The sequence below is a fragment of the Stegodyphus dumicola genome, chromosome 8 (genome assembly GCF_044657685.1).
Source record: "Stegodyphus dumicola isolate Sdum_Otavi_A_Nest chromosome 8, ASM4465768v1".
Classification (NCBI taxonomy): domain Eukaryota; kingdom Metazoa; phylum Arthropoda; class Arachnida; order Araneae; family Eresidae; genus Stegodyphus; species Stegodyphus dumicola.
In genome coordinates this window covers 17,050,300-17,069,597 of record NC_140775.1, presented here as the reverse complement: position 1 = coordinate 17,069,597, position 19,298 = coordinate 17,050,300, and the positions used below count along the sequence as shown (strand labels likewise).

At 32.9% G+C, this 19,298-nt stretch overlaps 1 protein-coding gene across 1 annotated transcript in view; it reads left to right on the top strand.

The window, feature by feature from the left end:
• Positions 1-19,298, top strand: part of LOC118204153 (bone morphogenetic protein 2-A-like) — a 96,800-nt gene that overhangs the window by 51,887 nt on the left and 25,615 nt on the right. The window contains exon 2 of the mRNA XM_035376476.2: positions 14,904-15,049. Within this exon, the coding sequence (XP_035232367.1) occupies positions 14,904-15,049 (146 nt within the window). The remainder of the gene's footprint in view (positions 1-14,903; positions 15,050-19,298) is intronic.

The window sequence follows — 19,298 nt, the reverse complement described above, 5'->3', positions numbered from 1 at the left end:
AGGAAACCCGATATAATTCAAAAGTCATTTAAAAATGTAGTATATCTAACAATCTAGATTGAATGGAAATAGTTATTTATTTATGGATCAGAGTAACAGCGATAGAGAAGATGAAACAGAATTTGATGAAGTTCCTGAAGATTTAACATAAGACGAATATGACGAACTTTTCATGTTATCCGACGGTGTAGATTTTTAAGTTCTTGAGGTATGACACTTCTTTTTAAATAAGTAGCATTTATGTACACTGCGAAAAAAAGGGGCAATTCTATATCTCCCGTTCTTCTCGGCCGATTGACGAAATTCAAATTACGTTTTCGACGACTCAAATTATATCTAAATATTAAAGTTTGTAAAATTTGATCCCAAATTTACGGAGAAATTCAAAAATTTTATCTCGACGCATTTTTTTCAATTTGTGCCAAGAATAATTAATTCTCTTTGCGAACTTCTTAATATTTGGCAACTTATTTTCCTTTCTCTTATATTGTGCAAGAGCGGAAAAAAAGTCACATCGCTTTACTTTGTGCATGAGCGGAAAAAAGGTAATAACGTTCCTACTTTCAAATAATTGCCTAAACCACATTTGATGTTTTATCGCTTTAAAAAAATATGACAAATTTCAAAACGCTCAGATATAAAAATTCACTTATATCTTCAGAAATTTTGAATAAAAAAATGTAATTTTTTGCAGGTATGATCAGAAATGCACCTACTTTAAGATGATGATAAAAATTTTATAGATTATAATTCAAAATCTTTTTCGAAAAATTTATAAAAATTATTTAAAAATACGAATTTTAAAAATAAATCATAAAAAATAGACGAATGTTATTTGGAATGAACCTAAATTTCGAAATGGGAAAGGAAGAATCAAATAAGTTTAATAAAAAAAAGATATATTAATAAATATATACCAAACTCAATTAACTTTGAGGAGCTAAAATTTTTAGAGCTAATTTTTTAAAAATTACTCGTGCGATTTTTATAAAACTTGGCAGTTTGGCGTGATTTGAATCGTAGAATTGAAATATGGAAAAAAATTGGCATGTCATTCCAGAAAAAGTCAGGTTTTGTGTCAAAATATCTATATTAGAACAATGCTATATATAAATCTAAAACATATCCCAAGTCGCGCTTTCGAGACATGAAAAACGCAAGTTGAATTCGGTCAATCGGCCCAGTAGAACGGGAGATGCAGAACTTTCCCTTTTATTATTATTTTTTTGGCAGTGTACATGTAGAAATCTAATTTTCGTATGCTTATCTTTTCAATAAATTAATACCATCTATTAATAACATAATCTATTAAAAGAAAAAGAGGTCCATTGTGATATTAATAAGAGGTCTATTGATTTTTTAATTTAATAAGTGAAATCAGAATTTTCATGACGCTAAAATATAAAAAAATCGACGATCTACTTTAACTATAAATGGATAACAGATTTAGCATTTTTGGTTGATTTAACCGACCATTTAAATATCCTCAGTGAAAAGCTGCAAGTAATTAAACTTATCATTGACATGTAAGTTTCTGTTAAAGCTTCTAAAGTTAAATTACAAATATGAAATCAAACACTTTCGCACATTTTCTATGTCTTAAATCCTGCCCTATTATTTCGAATGAAAAATCTCAAAAATGAGCAAGAAAAATATCATTATTACGACAAGAATTTAAAGGAATTTAATGATTTGGATTCCAGTTTTAAATTATTTTCCTTGGCATTAAAAGCGGATATGAATAACGTACCAGAAAATTTGTAAATGGAAATAATTAATTCACGGGTGTGATATAAATCTTATTCAGAGATTTGAAGATACAGATGAATAACTTTTACTTGTCAAGAGATAAACATTCTCAGTTGCGATTTTTTGCAATAAGAATAATCTCTTTGTTTGAGAGTACATTTATATGTAAACAGCTTTTTAAATTGAAAATTGAAAATCAAGTCTAACGAAAGGACCTGACAGACCGTTGAGCGTCGGCAATCCGCAATGATTATATGTAGTTACCGTAATTTTTCTTCAAGTTTACAAATGTTATCAGACTCAAAATGCCATCAAATATCAAGCTGTAATAAAAAATACAGAAATGTGCAATTATTTACGTAAATACAGTCACATGTATTTTTTCCTTCACGTGTCAATTAAAAATGTAATACATAAAGGGTTGCTATTTTTTCTCGTTTTGTTTCCTGGGGAAGTTATCTCTGAAAATTTGGTAAATTTTCATAATTTTTTTAATTTTACGTTTATGTTAAAAGTAAGTTACTTTGATTATTTCATTGTATTAGAATTATTTGAAATAAATGTCATTTCAAAATTTAATATTTAGCTGCTAGTACCTTTGAATTACGAAATGAAACCAGCAGAAATTTGTTACAGACTGAAAATAAGCAAGATATATTTGAATTTTTACCTTTATTATTATCGCTTATGTATGTTTTGATAAATATTTCGTAAGTCAAATTTTAAATTAAGATACAACTTGTTGTGCGAATTTTTTTCTTTTTTAAATGTCTGGCTCCCGGCTCTTCTGATCGTGCATATGCGTCCTGCAAACTGCTTCCTGGTCGTGCATGTAGCCCGCATAGAATTTCAGTTTGACACCGCTGCCTTATATTATTAGCGTTTCCTTTTTATTTCTATACATCCAATGTACCATTTCTAGTTTGATGAAACTTCTGAAGCTTTTAATTGCGAAAAAAGTATTTGTAAGATTTATTTTAATTAACGCCTTATTTTTTAATGCTGAATCTTTCCTGCGCTTCTATATTTTCGTCTACTACACGACAGGACGGAAATTAGGTGAATTTAAATAATGATCAAGCATCTAAGTTGAGAGAGAGAATTTTGACAGTTTGGGCCAGGAAAACGATGATTCCGATTCAGCTTGCTGAAGTACTATGTGGACTGTTGATGAATTAAATTTCATTTATCCTTATATGAACAGGCGTATTAGTAAGAGCCTCAGAATTTTAGACTTTAATATCTGTTTTGGAAACAAACGAGCTATTATTATTAACAGGTAGCGAAAAAAAAAAGTTTTGTTATTCCTTTTATTTTTAATCTGAAGCTGAAACGCCAATAATTATTCTAGTTGATGTCTCACATTTGTTAATATTAGCTTGTGTTGAAAGATTCTAAGTAAAAATGGGACGAAAATTCCTCTGTCAGTCTCTTAATGTTACTCGGTATTAAGCGTAATTAGAGTACAATTTAGCTCATAAATATAAAAAAATCTAATATGTACACCACATGACTTCCTTGCATGGAATATTAAATTATACGCATTTTTTTCTTGCATTTGATTTAAACTTATTGGATTGAATTAAATCTACTTCATCGATAGCGCGTAAACCACAAATAAATACACTCTTTAAAATTTACTATTTACCATAGAGACACTCTGGCGCTAGGTTCACTTAACAGCTTTACATTTCATTCATATTATAACTCAGAATGCACAAAATTTATATCATTTGAAGAATTATCTAATCATTGCCACATGTTCTTTTCAAATATTATAACAAATCTAAAATGATGTATAAAAGAAATTAAGCAAATAAACAAACAAACAAAAGTTTTATACAGACAATTCAGTATTTCTCATTCAATTAATTCAGTTGTCACTCCGCGACAAGGCAAAAATACATAAATACTCAAAATATCTATATAAAAAATTACGAAGGAAATCTTAAACACATATTTCCTCGAATAAATTACTGAATGGATTAAGCATGATTTAATTCGCAATAATAAAAGAAGGCGTTATCTTTGCTGTTGCGAAGCTTAGTTTCTCTAGATTGGCAACAAATCCACTATTCTACTAAGTTTCAAATGTAAACAAATATGGCAGCTATGGTAAAAATAATTAGGCTTAGCCGCACTTAAACAACTTTTAAATTGTTGATAATTCTACAAATATTACATGCAGATTTGCTAAAGACATAAAAACCTTAACCGCAAGATAATAGCAATATAATTCAATCATTTTTAACGCAAAAAATGCACAATTTACAAACATATAATAATAAAGAAACTGAAATTACTGAGCTGAGTAAAAGAGTGGATATATACATTAGCTTGTATATACATTAGCTATTTATAAACTTTTAGTGCGGCCGATTACAACCAAAATAGGAGGTGCATATCTACATGTTATTGAAGTCCTATATACAAAATTTCAACTTTTTTAGACTACTCGTTTTTGAGTAATGCGAAATACATACAATACGCACAGACGCCACGAAAAATTCTCTTCAAAATTCATTTTAAATCAGTTTTATAATTTTTTTGGGAAAAAGTGTCCTTTGTTCTGTCCTTACATACTAATGTCAAGCAAAAACAATGTTAAATTGCATTCGATTGAGGTCAAAATGGGTATTTTCGTTGAAATATGATACCCGGAATTTTCCACGATTACAATACTTCCTTTTTACTTCGTACAAGGAATTAAAAATGGCCTTTCAAAATAGCAAATTGCTGATATTTGATTGCAGAATTCCTCATTGCGTTCGGTCCTGATGAAAAGGTTGAGCAACACCGTTTAAACTATTACCAGCTCGAGAACAGAAAGTGAAGGTTGGGGGAAGAACATCAAATATATGATAGTGTGCTCGATACGCTATGTGAATTTTGAATCACCCCTTCCCTTATCAACCATCGACTTCCCTCATGAGTCGGCCTTAAGTACAAATACAAACGGAAGAAAAAAAAAAAAAAAAAAAGTCACTTGTCTTCAACTAGAAGAACCAATGCGCATTTAATGTCTTTTACGGAAAATGCCCTGCTCTGCTGCGTAAAAGGAGCCGCCACGTTCTATCTGAATTGCAAATGAATCACCGAGTAATACTCAGGAAAGTGATGGGTATTACGGAGAAAAGATGATTGTCTGTGAATCGTACACACATATACACACTAGTAGTTGGGAGAGAGAGATAATCACATAGCAGGAACGATTTTCTCTTTTGCTCCAGGCTCCTGTGAACGGCACTTAATATATCGGGTATGTTTCAGATAATAAGGGGATACATATTTCTTCAACGGCGTGGAGGGTCCATGAATCGATCTCTCAAACGATAGTCATGGCTTTTTTTTTTTTTTTTCTTTTGTTTTCCCTGCACTATTTTCGCGAGGTCAAATGACACATTTACAATCTATTTACCTTATTTCCTTCCTTTAAACGAACCTTGGACTTCTTGAAGATGTTTGGAATTCTTCTCACAGAATAGTAAATTTCGTTTTCTTTTTTTGAGATCTAGTTATTAAGATTATTAAGGTGTGACTTATTAGCATCTATAATGGTCGTAAAAGTAAATTGCTGATAAGTAAAATAAGTACACGAAGCTGAACGTTTTTCAAGGCTGAATTTATTTTGACTTCGAGTTTTTTTTTCCGAAGCTATATTTTCTAAAAATAAATTTAAAACATTTTATTAATTATATTCCGTTAAATTTAAACTTACAGAACCGTGACTACCCAATTCTATACCGTTGCGTTTTCGGTCATGTTGGTATCAGGGGAAATGAGCTAATGAACATCACAGCTAAATCAGCTGTTGGATTTGTGCGGCTAACATGTACCTCTTACGGATAGGTCAAGTGGCAGCTATTGTGAGATGCTCAGGTTCACAATAAGCTTAAAAGCATGAAATCTGTAGTGGAATACTGGGAATCGATTGAAAATTGAATCGAGGAAGTAATTTTAACCCGTCTTCGTATTGGTCATACACGGTTATCTATTGAAGGCTTCAGGGGTAGAAATATATTGTTGTTTTCATTACGAAAGATTTCGGAATCGGTTTCAAACCCTACATCATAAGTTTCTCCGAAATATAAAGATACTCAAGTTGGTCTTATTCACATTTATTTGGAGGTGTCTGTGATTGATATATGTGGGTATTATTTTGTATACACTTATGTATGTACTGAGATCATACGAATGCAGTTTCCAATGAAAAAAGAAGTTCATTTTCATCTTAATATGAGAACGAAAGCCATGTATAAAAATCTGATGTGTACACCATACGGTTTCCTTCTACAGAATATTAAATTATACGCATTGTTTGCCGCATTTCATTTAAACTTATTTCCTCGAATTCCATTAGAGATACATTTCTCATTCAATGAATTCAGTTCTCACTTCGTGGCAAGGCAAAAATACATAAAACTTCAAAATATCTTTAATAAAAACTGAAAAATATAAAACACTAAATACAGCCAAAATGATTAAAAAAAAATTTACAATTAAAATTAGAGTTTCTACGGAAAAAAAAGAAAGGCAATTCGGCCAGCGTGCAAGAAGGCAGATTTTTCGGTGCACAAAACTGAAAGTTTACTTTTGTTCCCATTCGGCAAAAGGACACTGAAGGTGCAGAAACTGACATAATTCAATATTCTGCTAAGTTTTAATGTAAAAAAATATGGCTGCTATGGTAAAAAAATTACGCTTAGCCTCACTTAAACGACTTTTAAATTGTTGATAATTCTACAACTATTGCATGCAGATTAACTAAAGGCATAAAAACCTTAACCGAATGATAAGAACAACACAATTCAATCATTTTAAAAGCAAAAAATTCATAATTTACCAACATATAAGAATAAAAAACTGAGCTCAAGGAGCCGAGTAACAGAGTGGTATATATATATATATATATATCTAGCATATATATATATATATATCTAGCAGTCCTAAATATTTCAAAGTTCTGAGGCCATTCGTTTTTGAGTTATGCTAGATACATACATACATACGTACGTACAGATATCGCGAAAAACTCTCTTCTGAATCCTTTTTAAATCCTTTTTGCAACCCGTTTTGAAAAAAAAAAAAAAAAAAAAAAAAAAAAAAAAAAAAAAGTCCTTTATTCTGTCCTTACATACAGATGTCACTCAAAAACATAGTTAAATTGCATTCGATAGCAGTCAAAATGGATATTTTCGTTGAAATATGATATCCGGAATCTTTCGAGATTACATTATTTTTCTTACTTCGTACAAGGAAGCGTAAATGTGTAGTATTTCGATTATTAACTATGAGTTTACTCTTATTCTCATTCAAGTACAGTTACAACTCTTGCTCAGTGAGCGAACTAAGTCGATTACACGCAAAATATTTTAACTTACCAAGATTAATGATCTAACGAAAGAGCTTCGAAGCATGCCAACAATATATACCGAGTTAATCTTACTTTCAGATAAATTAGATACTGTACTCTTTGCGTAAACTTGAGCTTTCAGCTATCCTCTAAGCCAGAAATCACAAGCGTTCATGTTTGTAGAACATGAAGATGAAGTTATTTAGAAAATTTCTGCAGAACTTGTCGAGTTTAGGGTTTTTTGAAGCAGTAGACGTGAAAAATGTGCAGTGCCCTCGCCGGGACTCGAAACCTGGACCTCTAGAATACACGTCGAATATTCTTCCAGTTGTACGAGGAAGGCATGCGGAAAGGAGGGTGAAAATACTTTATAAAGTGCACAGTTATTTCTAAAGTCGATGTCAAAGAATTCCTTCATTGATTAAGCTATTTGGGATATTCTTCATCTCGCATGAAGATCGCGGTCGCTAAACATTCTCTTCTTGTAAGATCATTTGCTACAACAGGACTTGATTATCATTTGCTACAACAGGACTTGATTGCGGTATGAGCGCATACTTTATCAAACATGCTAATCGTCCTTGAAGTGTTAGCTCATGAAAGATACAAGACTCATACAAAGCTTTCCTTGTACTACACGGACGCACTGGCCAAAAGGAGGCAATTACCGATGTTAATGCTGGTGATATTGATGTACATGGATCAATAAGGAAAGCTGTGACTATAATGAAAAATTATATTTATGATAAATAGAAGAAGGAGTGGGAAAGGTCTGATCGAAATAAAGGTTATATGAAATTTATTAAACTTAAAAAAGGTTTATGTTATTCAGACATTGACGTTAACCAAATCATTACAGGTCATGGCCGTTTTCCTTTCTATTTTGAAAGGTTTAAATTACAAGCGTCTGACCTCTGTGATATCTGTAAAGAAACGGGCACTGCAGAGCATTATGTAGAAACATGTAAATATTTTACTGATATCAGGAACTAGTGTAAGAAAAATGATGTTTTTAATATATATGATATTTTAAAAGACTGAAAAAGTTTGCCAGAAAAATGATGGAGAAAATTAACCATAATAAGCTTGCAGTAGGGATTTTAATCTGAATTTTGTTTTTTAGTTATGTTCGTTATGTCTGTTGAAGGTGTAGTTTCTGGCTTGCTCTGGCGCAGCCCGCACAAAGGCTATAGGGCAACGTAAAGTCTGCCAGGAGGGTCGGGCTGCGTCCCTCATATCATATCATGGGATACAGTGTTCGTCGTACACGACAATTTTGCTTATTTATTGCTTCCGTTATACTGTATATATCACTATATATCCAGTATATAAGTCGTTATATAAGTTGCGCGAACTGGGAAAGGGTTGTAAGGTTTATCCTAAGTTTATAACAGTTATTTTTAAGTTGTCAGACTTTCCTATCTCTCCTAATTTCAGCTTACAATTCCTTACCAGAATGAGTTTTTAGAATCGCATTAAATGCTACTGAGAAGAAGTGGTATTTAAGTCGAAGTTCCATTGTGCAAAAGAGAATTAGATTTTCTGAATTTTGCCTTCGTCTCTTTAAGCTGTTACTACGCTCGACCCGTATTACGTGCCATTAATAGCTATTAATAGCTTCGCTAGCTAATTTAATATTAGGGACCAACTAGTTAAAAAATGTGTTAGCTTCGGCTAAATCTCTTTAGTTAGTCATTAGTTAAGTTCTTATTTCTTACATTTTTGAGTTTAAGTCCAAGTGGAGGCTTTGTTGTACCTCCTGAGAAAGGGACCGTCTGCAAGCCTGATGGCGAGAATAACGCAACGCCACAGAGTACAGCTCTCAATAGAAACAAATTAGCAACGCGGCTTTCAGCAGGCGGAACACGCTCTGATTCTACCTTCAAAAATCCTATCGATATATATACTGGGTGTACTGTAAATGTTGCGACAAACTTCTAGGGGAGGTAGGGCACATCATAAGGATTAAGAATAGGACCCCGTAACCGGAAATGTCAGGGGTAAGTGGTAACAGAGGTAGAAGATGGGAAAAAAAGCAAGAGTGATTAATTTGAAATATTTATTGGACATGAATACAAATGGTGTACGATAGCTTGAATGTTACAACAGTTACTCGAAGTTTGCACCATTAGACGCCAAACATGCCTGATACCAACCGACCATTCGAAAGCCGCAAATTATTTCATCTTTCTGGAGCAAGTTCTTCCCGACTTGCTTGACGACGTTCCTGATGGGGCGCCTGCTCATTTTGGACTGGATGTTCGTAGCCATTTGAACAGATCATTCCCGCATCGATGGTTTGGGCGTGATGGACCGGTTCCCTGAGCCCCCCACGCTGATCGGATTTATCGATCCTTGATTTCTTTTTGTGGGGAGTCATGAAAAGTGCCGTGTATCACGATCCTTGTTGTGTCTGAAATGGATCTCGTGGCAAGACTTGCTTGAGCAGCTGCTACAATCAAAGAAACTCACGGTGTGTTGAACATGTTCAGCAATCAGCGGTCCGTCGGTGTCAGGCATGTTTGGCGTCTGATGGTACAAACTTCGAGCATCTGCTGTAATATTCAATCTGCCGAAACACCATTTATATTCATGTCCATTAAATGTTTAAAATTAATAACTCTCTTGTTTCCTTTCCCATCTTTTACCTCTGCTACCACTTACCCCTGACATTTCCGCGTATAGGTTCCTATTCAAGTCTTAATCCTTATGATGTGCCGTACCTTCCCTAGAAGTTTGTCGCAACATTTACGATATACCCTGTATATATAACCTATAATCCTTCTATCCTCTTTTATACACTCGCGAGTTAGAAATTTACATTGTGGCAGGAAAATAGAAAATGAGAAGGACAGCAAAGCAAATTAGCATAAAATAACTGGTTCATAAAACTAAAGGTATAGTCTACAAAGTAATCCCTATGATTTTCGATATTATTAATTTAATTGCGGTCATTAGATCAAACACATTACGGACGGATTTCGCATGCTGAAATTTCTACTGGTCGCATCATAAAACATGAACAAGTATTCTTCCTGTTTTCATTTAAAAAGAGTCCGAAAGACAGTGCATTGATCCTGTTGTATCAAGTGTACATTACAACTGCAAATCTCTTCTTAAATCGTTGCTAATAAGGAGATGAAAATTATCGCTCTTATACTTCCAAATAAGTTATCTGTAGTAATTGATCTTCAAATACTCTGATAACATCATGCACTGGTACAAAACTCAACGCTAAGAAGATTTTTATATAAATACGCACACTCTCATTATTTACATAAGCTTTCACCAAATTCAGTTATTGCATTTCGCGCCGTAAACACTGTCCCAGATGTAATAAGCATCTGAAATTGGAATTTATAAAGAATGTGGTAAGGAACAGAAACCATAAAGGCTTGTAGAGAACTGCCAAACTGCATTTAGAATTTCTATTAATATGTCCATATACAATTTTTAAAATGCGTTTTTTAGTAAATATTTTGAACTATCAAAATTCATTTTTACTAATATATTTTAATGTAATTAATTTTATATAATTATATAACTAGGCTTAGCTATTACTTCGGGGCTATTTTGTCAAGGATGGACCGTTTAGTTTGGCGCTATTTTGTCAGGGGGACTTTGTCGGGACTGTTTAATCGTGATTTGACAGGTCACGTCTATGAATTATATATTCAATTATCTGGAGAAGTCTCCACCATTCTGGCAAGAAGCTTCAGTTCACTGGTTTTCTTCTCAAAAGACATAACAAGCACCACAAAATATTTTCTATTGCAATGGTTGCTTTCAGTTTTTCACAAAAATCTGTAATTTTCGTAATGTTTTGGGGTGAATAAATGCTGTTTAATAGAAAAAGTCAATGTTGTTTTGAATTCCAGAAACAACTTGTTTAAGTTATAAACTGTATGATATGCTTAATTTCAATTTATTCTAGAAGGGCTACTGCCTTTTTGTTGATTATGCATTAATATAACTGGATTTTATAAAAATGTTAATTTTAAATTAGAACATCTTTTTAAAATTTTTTTTATTAATTGCTATTTTGAGTGTACATTAGGAAAAACACCATAATGATCTGCAAAAATGAATCCATCAAGTGTTATTTCATTGCAATTTTTTTATACCTGTGACGCTGAATTTGATTGCCGTTTTTCCCTTCTTGGAATTATTAATTGTAATTGTTGCCAGTATGTATTAAAATAATGAGAATCAGATTTATGGTACGAATGATTAATGACAGACTATCATAAATTCAAGCCAAAATGATTATTATGCTCTAAATAGGACAGATATAAGTTACGAATGGTGTAGTCGATTGATGGATATTTAATTGAGTATTCTTCAGAATAAATAAGCAATGTCCGTAATTCATATGCATCATTTATTACTTCTTCTCGAATTTTGGGTAGGTGATCATTAAATCTCGACTTGTAAATACTTGAAGTAATTTTGATAGGATTAAAAAATACTAATTTTGTATCTCTTAAAATTCCATTTAAGTTGTCTAAAGTCCATAAGTAAATTTGCCACTTTTTTTATGAAGGCTATCCTTTAATTCTATGTACACTGCGGGAAAAAAAAAATGGGACAGTTCTATATCTCCCGTTCTACATTTGGCGTTATTATCGCTTAAAAAAAAAGATGCCAAATTTCAAAACGCTAAAACATGTAAATTCGTGTATATCTTAGAAAATTTTGAATAAAAAAGTCTAATTTTTTGCAGGTATGCTTACAAATACGCCTACTTTAAGATGACAGTAAAAATTTTACAGGTTATAATTTAAAATGTTTTTCGAAAAATTTATAATAATTAAAAATACAAATTATAAAAATAAATCATAAAAATGGGTGAATTTTATTTGGAATGAACTTAAATTTCCATATGCGAAAAGAAGAATCAAAAACATTTCATGAAAAAAGAGATATTAATAAATATATACCAAATTCAATGAACACTGAGGAGCTAAAATTTTGAGACCTAATTTTTTAAAAACTACTCGTGCGATTTTTACAAAACTTGGTAGTTTGGCGTAATTTCAGTCGTAGAATCGAAATATGTAAAAAAATTGGTATGCTATCTCAGAAAAAGTTCGATTTCGAGTCAAAATACCTATGTTAGAATAGTGCTATATATAAATCTAATATCTATCCTAAGACTCGCTTTCGAGACATGAAGATCGCAATTTGAATTTCGTCAATCGGCTCAGTAGAACGGGAGATATAGGAACTGTCCCCCATTCCCCCCCCCGTGTTATAGCAAAGGTGTTTGGCGGTGCGGGGTGAGGTGGGGAGAACTTAGGTCGGATACAAACTGGCTAGTCTGTTAGTGTTTTGGGCTAGTTAATGCCTTACAGGAAATCTTGATTTGCACCAAATGAGCAGACAGTTTAGTAAACAATAATTAAAATACTAATTGGTAATTTCGCAACTAACATTTTATGTTAAAAGTTGACAACCTTTTAATAATGCATTTTTAATAATACAGTTGAATAATACATTCACTTCAAATGATACACTCGTGCGCAAAATTAAGAGAATTTTCACATTATGTCGGATTTCTGAAAAACATAATGGACATTTTTAATGAAATTTCGTATGAATAATCATTTATAACTTAGAAAGAGATGTACAATTCTGAAGTCATTTTATGTACGCATGATTAACAGTAAAGCTCGCTGTGCAGGGATGCTCAAAATCTCCGTTGTGATATCGAACCGAAAATGAGTCTAATATGGGGTATGGTCCTTTGAAAACTTGATGAAATTTGCTCACGGATATGACGGTTTTATTTATACAATTGTAGAAATTTAAACTATTTATTTCTCTCTCAGCGGGATTGTGTGTGTGTGTGATTATGGCAAAGCCTCGAGGGCTATCTGCCTAAGGGGCGAGATGCCTTCGTGAAGGACTTTCTAAGGGAAACTGGCTCGTATACACGTTACACATGGGGGAAAACCACCTCTCAGCGAAATTGAAATAAATGCCTTCCTCCTCAAACATAGCCAGATGCTGACGCGAAACATGCATGAGATATTAGAGCAGATAAACAAATGTTCCAACACTGAGATGCAATGAGAAAAAAGTTACTAATTTTTCAACTATCTGTTATTTTGTCTGTTTCCAGGCTTCTGCGTGGTGCATATTATGCATAACGTGTTCTGCGCAGTGTATATTGTATACTCGTGTAATTAGAATGCAACGTTATAAATACGCTGTAGAGAAATGAAAAATCAAAATATTATTAAACACATTCAGGCAGAATAATTCTTGATAAACGTTCCATTGCAAATGGTCTAGCAGAAGCGAACTATTCGTCACAATAATTAATCTACTAGAAACTTACTTTTAATTTATCATCTATCAGAATAATTAGAATCCGTTTGTAAAAAAAAATAATCATAATAAATCAGTTTATCAGATTAATCAGAATCATTTTGTCAGAAAGGCCAATCTATCAGAATAATCAAAATCAGTTTATCACAATAATTCTTGATAAGCTTTTCGAAATTAATCATTTCTCAGAGTAAAAAGAATCCGTTTATCAAAGAAAAAATAATATTAAATCAGTTTATCAGAATTCTTTTATCAGAAAGGCCAAACTATCAGAATAATTAGAATCCGTTTATTAGAGTAATTCTTGAAAAGCGTTCCATTGCAAATGATCTAGCAAAAGCTAACTATTCGTCATAACAATTAATCTACTGAAACCTTGTTTTAATTCGCTTTCTTTTTAAATAAAAATGCAAATTAATCGGCTATCAGAATAATCAGAATCCGTTTATAAAAAAAATTCAGTTTATCAGAATCATTTTGTCAGAAAAGCCAGTCTATCAGAATAAGAACCAATTTGTCAGAAATATTCTTGATAGACGTTCCATTGCGAATGGTCTAGCAGAAGCAAACTGTTCGTCACAACAATTAAGTTACTAGAACCTTATTTTTAATTTGCTTTCTTTTTGAATAAGAAAGCAAATTAATCTTTTATTAGAATAATCAGAATCAGTTTATCAGCATAATCAGAATCAGATTATCAGAATAATTCTTAATAAATATCCCATTGCAATTGATCTCGCAGAAGCGAACTGTCAAAACAACTAATGTACCGAAACTTCGTCAAAACAACTAATCTACCGAAACGATGTTTTTAATTTGCTTTCTTCTTAAATACGAAAGCGAGAACTACAATACCTTTGTTTTTCCTCTTTCTCCTTAAATGGCATTTCTTGTCAGATCACGTTTAACTCCATTAATCTGGACAAAATTTCTACTGGCGATCAATACCTCTGAGACTGCCAGCAGAAATTATTGCATCGTGACTACTGATTTCGGAAAAGCGTATTCTCCTGCGAATGTTTTTTTAAAGTTCAGGCACTTACGATGGTGCTTGAGCTAAAGTGAATCTCATACTGGAAATGGCAGATCTTGATTAGCATTGTGTATAGACAGCACACATCCCATCTCAAACAAGAATGAGGAGTAGCCAGAGCGCATTTGCTAGAATAATATTGAAATTAATATAGGAGAAATAGGCAGCTAGTTTCGGGTCGAATGCCAATGAACGTTCAGACGTTTACACATTTATAACTTTTTGTAATTATTATTTTTTACGCATTTATAATCTGAGTAAATTTCTGTTTCAAGAATTCAATTTCATCCATAGGAATTCCAATTTCCTTTTTAATTTTAATACTCTGTCTGCCATTTTCATGAGCCTTGCACATATTGCTTGAAAAATTGCCTAGCAAATTATAAAATCATTATTTTATTTATTTATTTATTTATTTATTTATTTATTTTTCAGAATCCAGACATCGATCTCACTTTTTCTTCAATGTCTCGTCGGAAAAAACGGATAAATTACTAGAAGCTGAATTTCACATTTTCAAGATGAAACCTAAAGCAAAAGACCAGAGAAAAGCAAAGATGTTAAAGTCACAGTTACTAGAAGTAAGTAAATAATTTGATGCAGTTAATTTCCTTTATAAATGAATGAAAAGATAATTCAAAGAAATCAATTCCATTTTTACTTCCTAGACGGAAGATTGGGTAATTCAGTGGTTCTAGAAATTCTCTTCCGGAATTTTAGCATATAAAATATTATTACTTTAATAAAACTAACTACGAGTTCGAATAGGAATCTATACATTTGACACCCTCTTAATGAACAGAATTTTAAATGAAAGGTACTTCAAAATGGATGAAATTACAGTAAAAGCTCGTTGTATTTGGATGTCTGGGAGCATTGTAAACACCCGCGTTAAAAGCTAAATAATATGGTAATTAGCCTAGTTTCATATAGTAATTCATCCATAATGCCAAAGTAATGCTTACATACATCTACATATACTACTGTATCATGTAAGTTAACTCCTGTTGTAAGATATTTTCTCCCATTATTGCGTGTCTTCATGGTGTAATTGGAAGTACATCCCTCTAGCAATCGAGAAGTCCGGTGTTCAAATCTCGGAGAGAGCAATGCATTTTTCAAGTTCCCTGCTCCAAAATGCAATGCTTAATGGTCTCTAGATTGTTAGCACCGTAATCATATCCAATACATTGCGCAGTACATTGCTTAGTCTTGCATAAAGTTTAATCCCCTGTGATGCGCATATTTTCTTCACGTTGCCTAAACCGTTATTTTATAAATAATAAGTAAATATTTATGTGAATTATTATTTCTATACTTACATACATTCTGTAAAAAGTTCGTATAATATCTGGCACGGTATTGGGTTCTATGAAATTGATGTAAATAATCCTATAATTTATGCAGTACAACTTTTAAGCTAATGATGCGCTGTTCATTTGCAGCAACACAGCATTCCAATGTATTCCTTCAAGGCTCTTCTCAACAACAATTGTTTAAATTAGGTCCTTTGTCCAGCCCTCCCGGGCTTTGGACGTGGTGCACAGATAGTAAATTTTCACCTCCAGAGGACAAGCAGTGACAACTTAAGCATAAGAGCAATACTATTTTCCTCATGGGAACAGAGTGCAGAGAGTTGTGCTCTGGTAACTGTTGATTGAGTATCTGCATCTTACAGTTGCGGAGCAAAAAACAGCAACAAAGAAAAAGGCCTAAGTTTCGGCATGTTTTCCCAGTGATAACGGTGTGAAATACAGCGTTTAGCACTGTCTTTGCAAATAAATATGGACTTCGTGTTTGTCTCAAATAATTAATTTTTTAGTAGCTAAGTGGATGCGATCACTAAACATTGTATTTCGATCCGGACTCGAATCCTGCTTTCGTGGTTTTCCCCACATGTAATAGAAGCCAGTTTGCCTTAAAAAGAGCTCCATGAAGGCATCCCTCCATATTTAGCATATTAGCTCTCGAGCGCTTTGCCATGATCGATTAAGCCAAGAACTGTAAATTTGATTCCAATCTGCTTTTAGCATTTTTCTTTTCTCAGTAGTGCACAAGTGATGCGTTATTACAGATTCCAAATAAAAAAGGTCTTACTGTAATAATGGTCCCATATCATAACAGTAATAAACAGAGCTTGGAAACTAATAGTATGTAGTGCTGAGAAACTTAAAATGAGGTTTTAGGTTGAAATATCTGAACCCTTTATTTTTTATAGATATGAAAGAAAGAGAGACAAAGAGAGGGAATGGTGTATAATATATTTTGCATTACCTTTCCTGTGTGATATAGTATTTATATGGTCATTCGATATATGATATAGTATTTATATGATAATATAGCATATATATGATAATTCGCTGTAAATGATTTGAGGACTCCAAGGTAATGTAAGTACATCAAATAGATATCACAGCGGATAAGAGAAAACTTGCCGACATTGGTGTAGATAAACAAGACACAATTTTATTTCTTGATGAATAACTCTGAGCACACTTTAAAACAGCAAATTTTTTGAACGGCTTAATTTTTTTTTCCTCGACAATATTTTCTCCTTTATTTGTTCCCACGTTTTTAGACAATGTTTTCTTCGTCTTCTTTTTTTTTTTTTTTTTTTTTTTCTCCCACGTTCATTTTGTAGAATGATGTCTTCCCCTTTTAAAAGGTTATCACACCTAGCGAAGGTTCCTGCTAGACGAGACTTTTCTGAAGAGGTTTCTGAAAAGCCCTTGCTAGACGGGACTTTTCTTATAAACGAGATTTTGGTAGCACTGGTTTAAACGGGAAGATTCCTAGAAAAAAGAGCCCTGCTGGAAGCGAAGTCAAGCCTAGATACGGAAACTATGTTACGGTTATGCGGGATTTTTTTCAAACCTCACCGAAAATGTCTCGGCTGGAACTCTGTCCCGGGTAGAATCAACCAATCAGACGAAAGTTCTGCTTCTGAAGGATCACGTGATCTCAATCTGAGCAATAATCGATTATTATTTGGCGTTCAAGTCTTTGTAGTAAGTAAAAATGGTAACCTAGCTACGTGGGTTAGCGTATTCGAGAGGTCCGTGTCCCAGCAAAAGCGTTACTCATTTTTCCTGAATTCTGCTTCGAAATAACCTAATGTCTCTACAGTGACGCCCAACTAAAAAGAGTTATGAATGATGATTCTCCACCTCCAGAATTTGGCGATCGTGTTCCCTAATTCCCAGTCGCCCTTTAAAAGGGGGAATATATAAGGTATTTCTCCCGCCTTCTTAGCATGCCTTCGTAGTGTAGTGGTCAGCACACTGGACGCGTATTCGAAGTCCCGAAGGCGTTACTCATTTTTCACATCTCTCAGCATAAAAAATAACCTAATGTCTCTATAAACTTTATACTTGAACTAAAATTAAACTAAAACTAAAATTAGTTTGAAAGTTCTTATGTCCATAGTTCCAAAACTGTAATCCTTATTGCTATCATACATAGTTTTTGTTATATTAATAGTTCGCTAGCTGGGAAGAAGTGCAGCTCAATGTTTACAACAGAACTTGAGCGATCTTTTTGATTTCAAACTCGCTTACTAATTAGATCTTCCTATTGTTTGCCTCCGTGGTTTCTGAACAATGGGCAGTTTACCCTTGGCTCGAACCCACGCAAACGGGCATGATGCGTGGTTGGTTTAGCCATGGTTTCCCCATTCTGTACATGGAATACGAGTCAGTTTTCTCCAAAAATTCTCTATTAAAGCATCTCTACTCGTAGGCAGTTAGCCCTTATGTGCTTTGCCATATTCAAATGAACTAGCGCCAGTTTATCTGGCTGACATCATTTGCCGTTCTTGTTGACCCAAACATTTTATTTTCAGTCCAAAGGGGCAATTTGCCCATAAGGACTATTAATTTCGTTTTGGCATTTTGCGTTGATTCACGATAAGCGTTGTTTCACTTTCCAAATTGTTGCCACCAAATATTAGAGCTCTGTGCTATATTTAAAGAAATTAAATAATGAAGAATCTGCATAAATGTATGTATGTATCTCGCATTGTGATAAAACAACGGTACCTAGAGCCATCAAAGTTTGAATAACCTAATCTTCCATAGAATGTGGGCATGTGGAAGCCCTAATTTGAATTTGAAATTTATTTTATTGGCGATTTCGTATTTTGTAACACTTCAACGAATTTTTGATTAAAAAACTAAACGATTTCAAAGCGAGAAATGGCAACACTGTACGGCTAAAAAAAAAAAAAAAAAAAAAAAAAAAAAAAAAGGAAAATCATCTCCACGCGCGAGACTCTATATCGGAAATTCTAAAGATATGCTCATTTTAAAATTATTTTGCGATATTGCTGTTGAACTGAATTTTATGGTTTAAGTGTGAAGAGCATGATATTTAATAAATAAAGGTAACATAAAAAATGTTAAAAAACACCCCTTTGGACGTAATTTAAAATCTGGAACCCTTCAGATTTTTTAAAATTTTTATTTTAAGTAGACAGTTTTGTTTTGCGCTGATGTAGTAGTACGAGTAAATAAATTACAATTTTTTTACATAAGGGTTTATTTATCGGGAATTCACTGCATTTAACTTCCTGGTGCTTACTAAAACACTTCTTGCAGCAAAATTTCTTTAACTACAGAAAGTATAAAAAACTGCCAGATTCTTATTTTATATAAGTCTTCTCTATCATACATATCATCGATCAGCTTTGGTAAATCATCTTTTTATGCTCATTTATGTTAACCTTAGATTCATTTTCAGTGTTCGGAACATCATCTGAACATTCTGAACATCAAAATAATTTATTACGAGAGACCATATTGTCAAGTAGTTTCTAGTCCTCCTTAACTATAA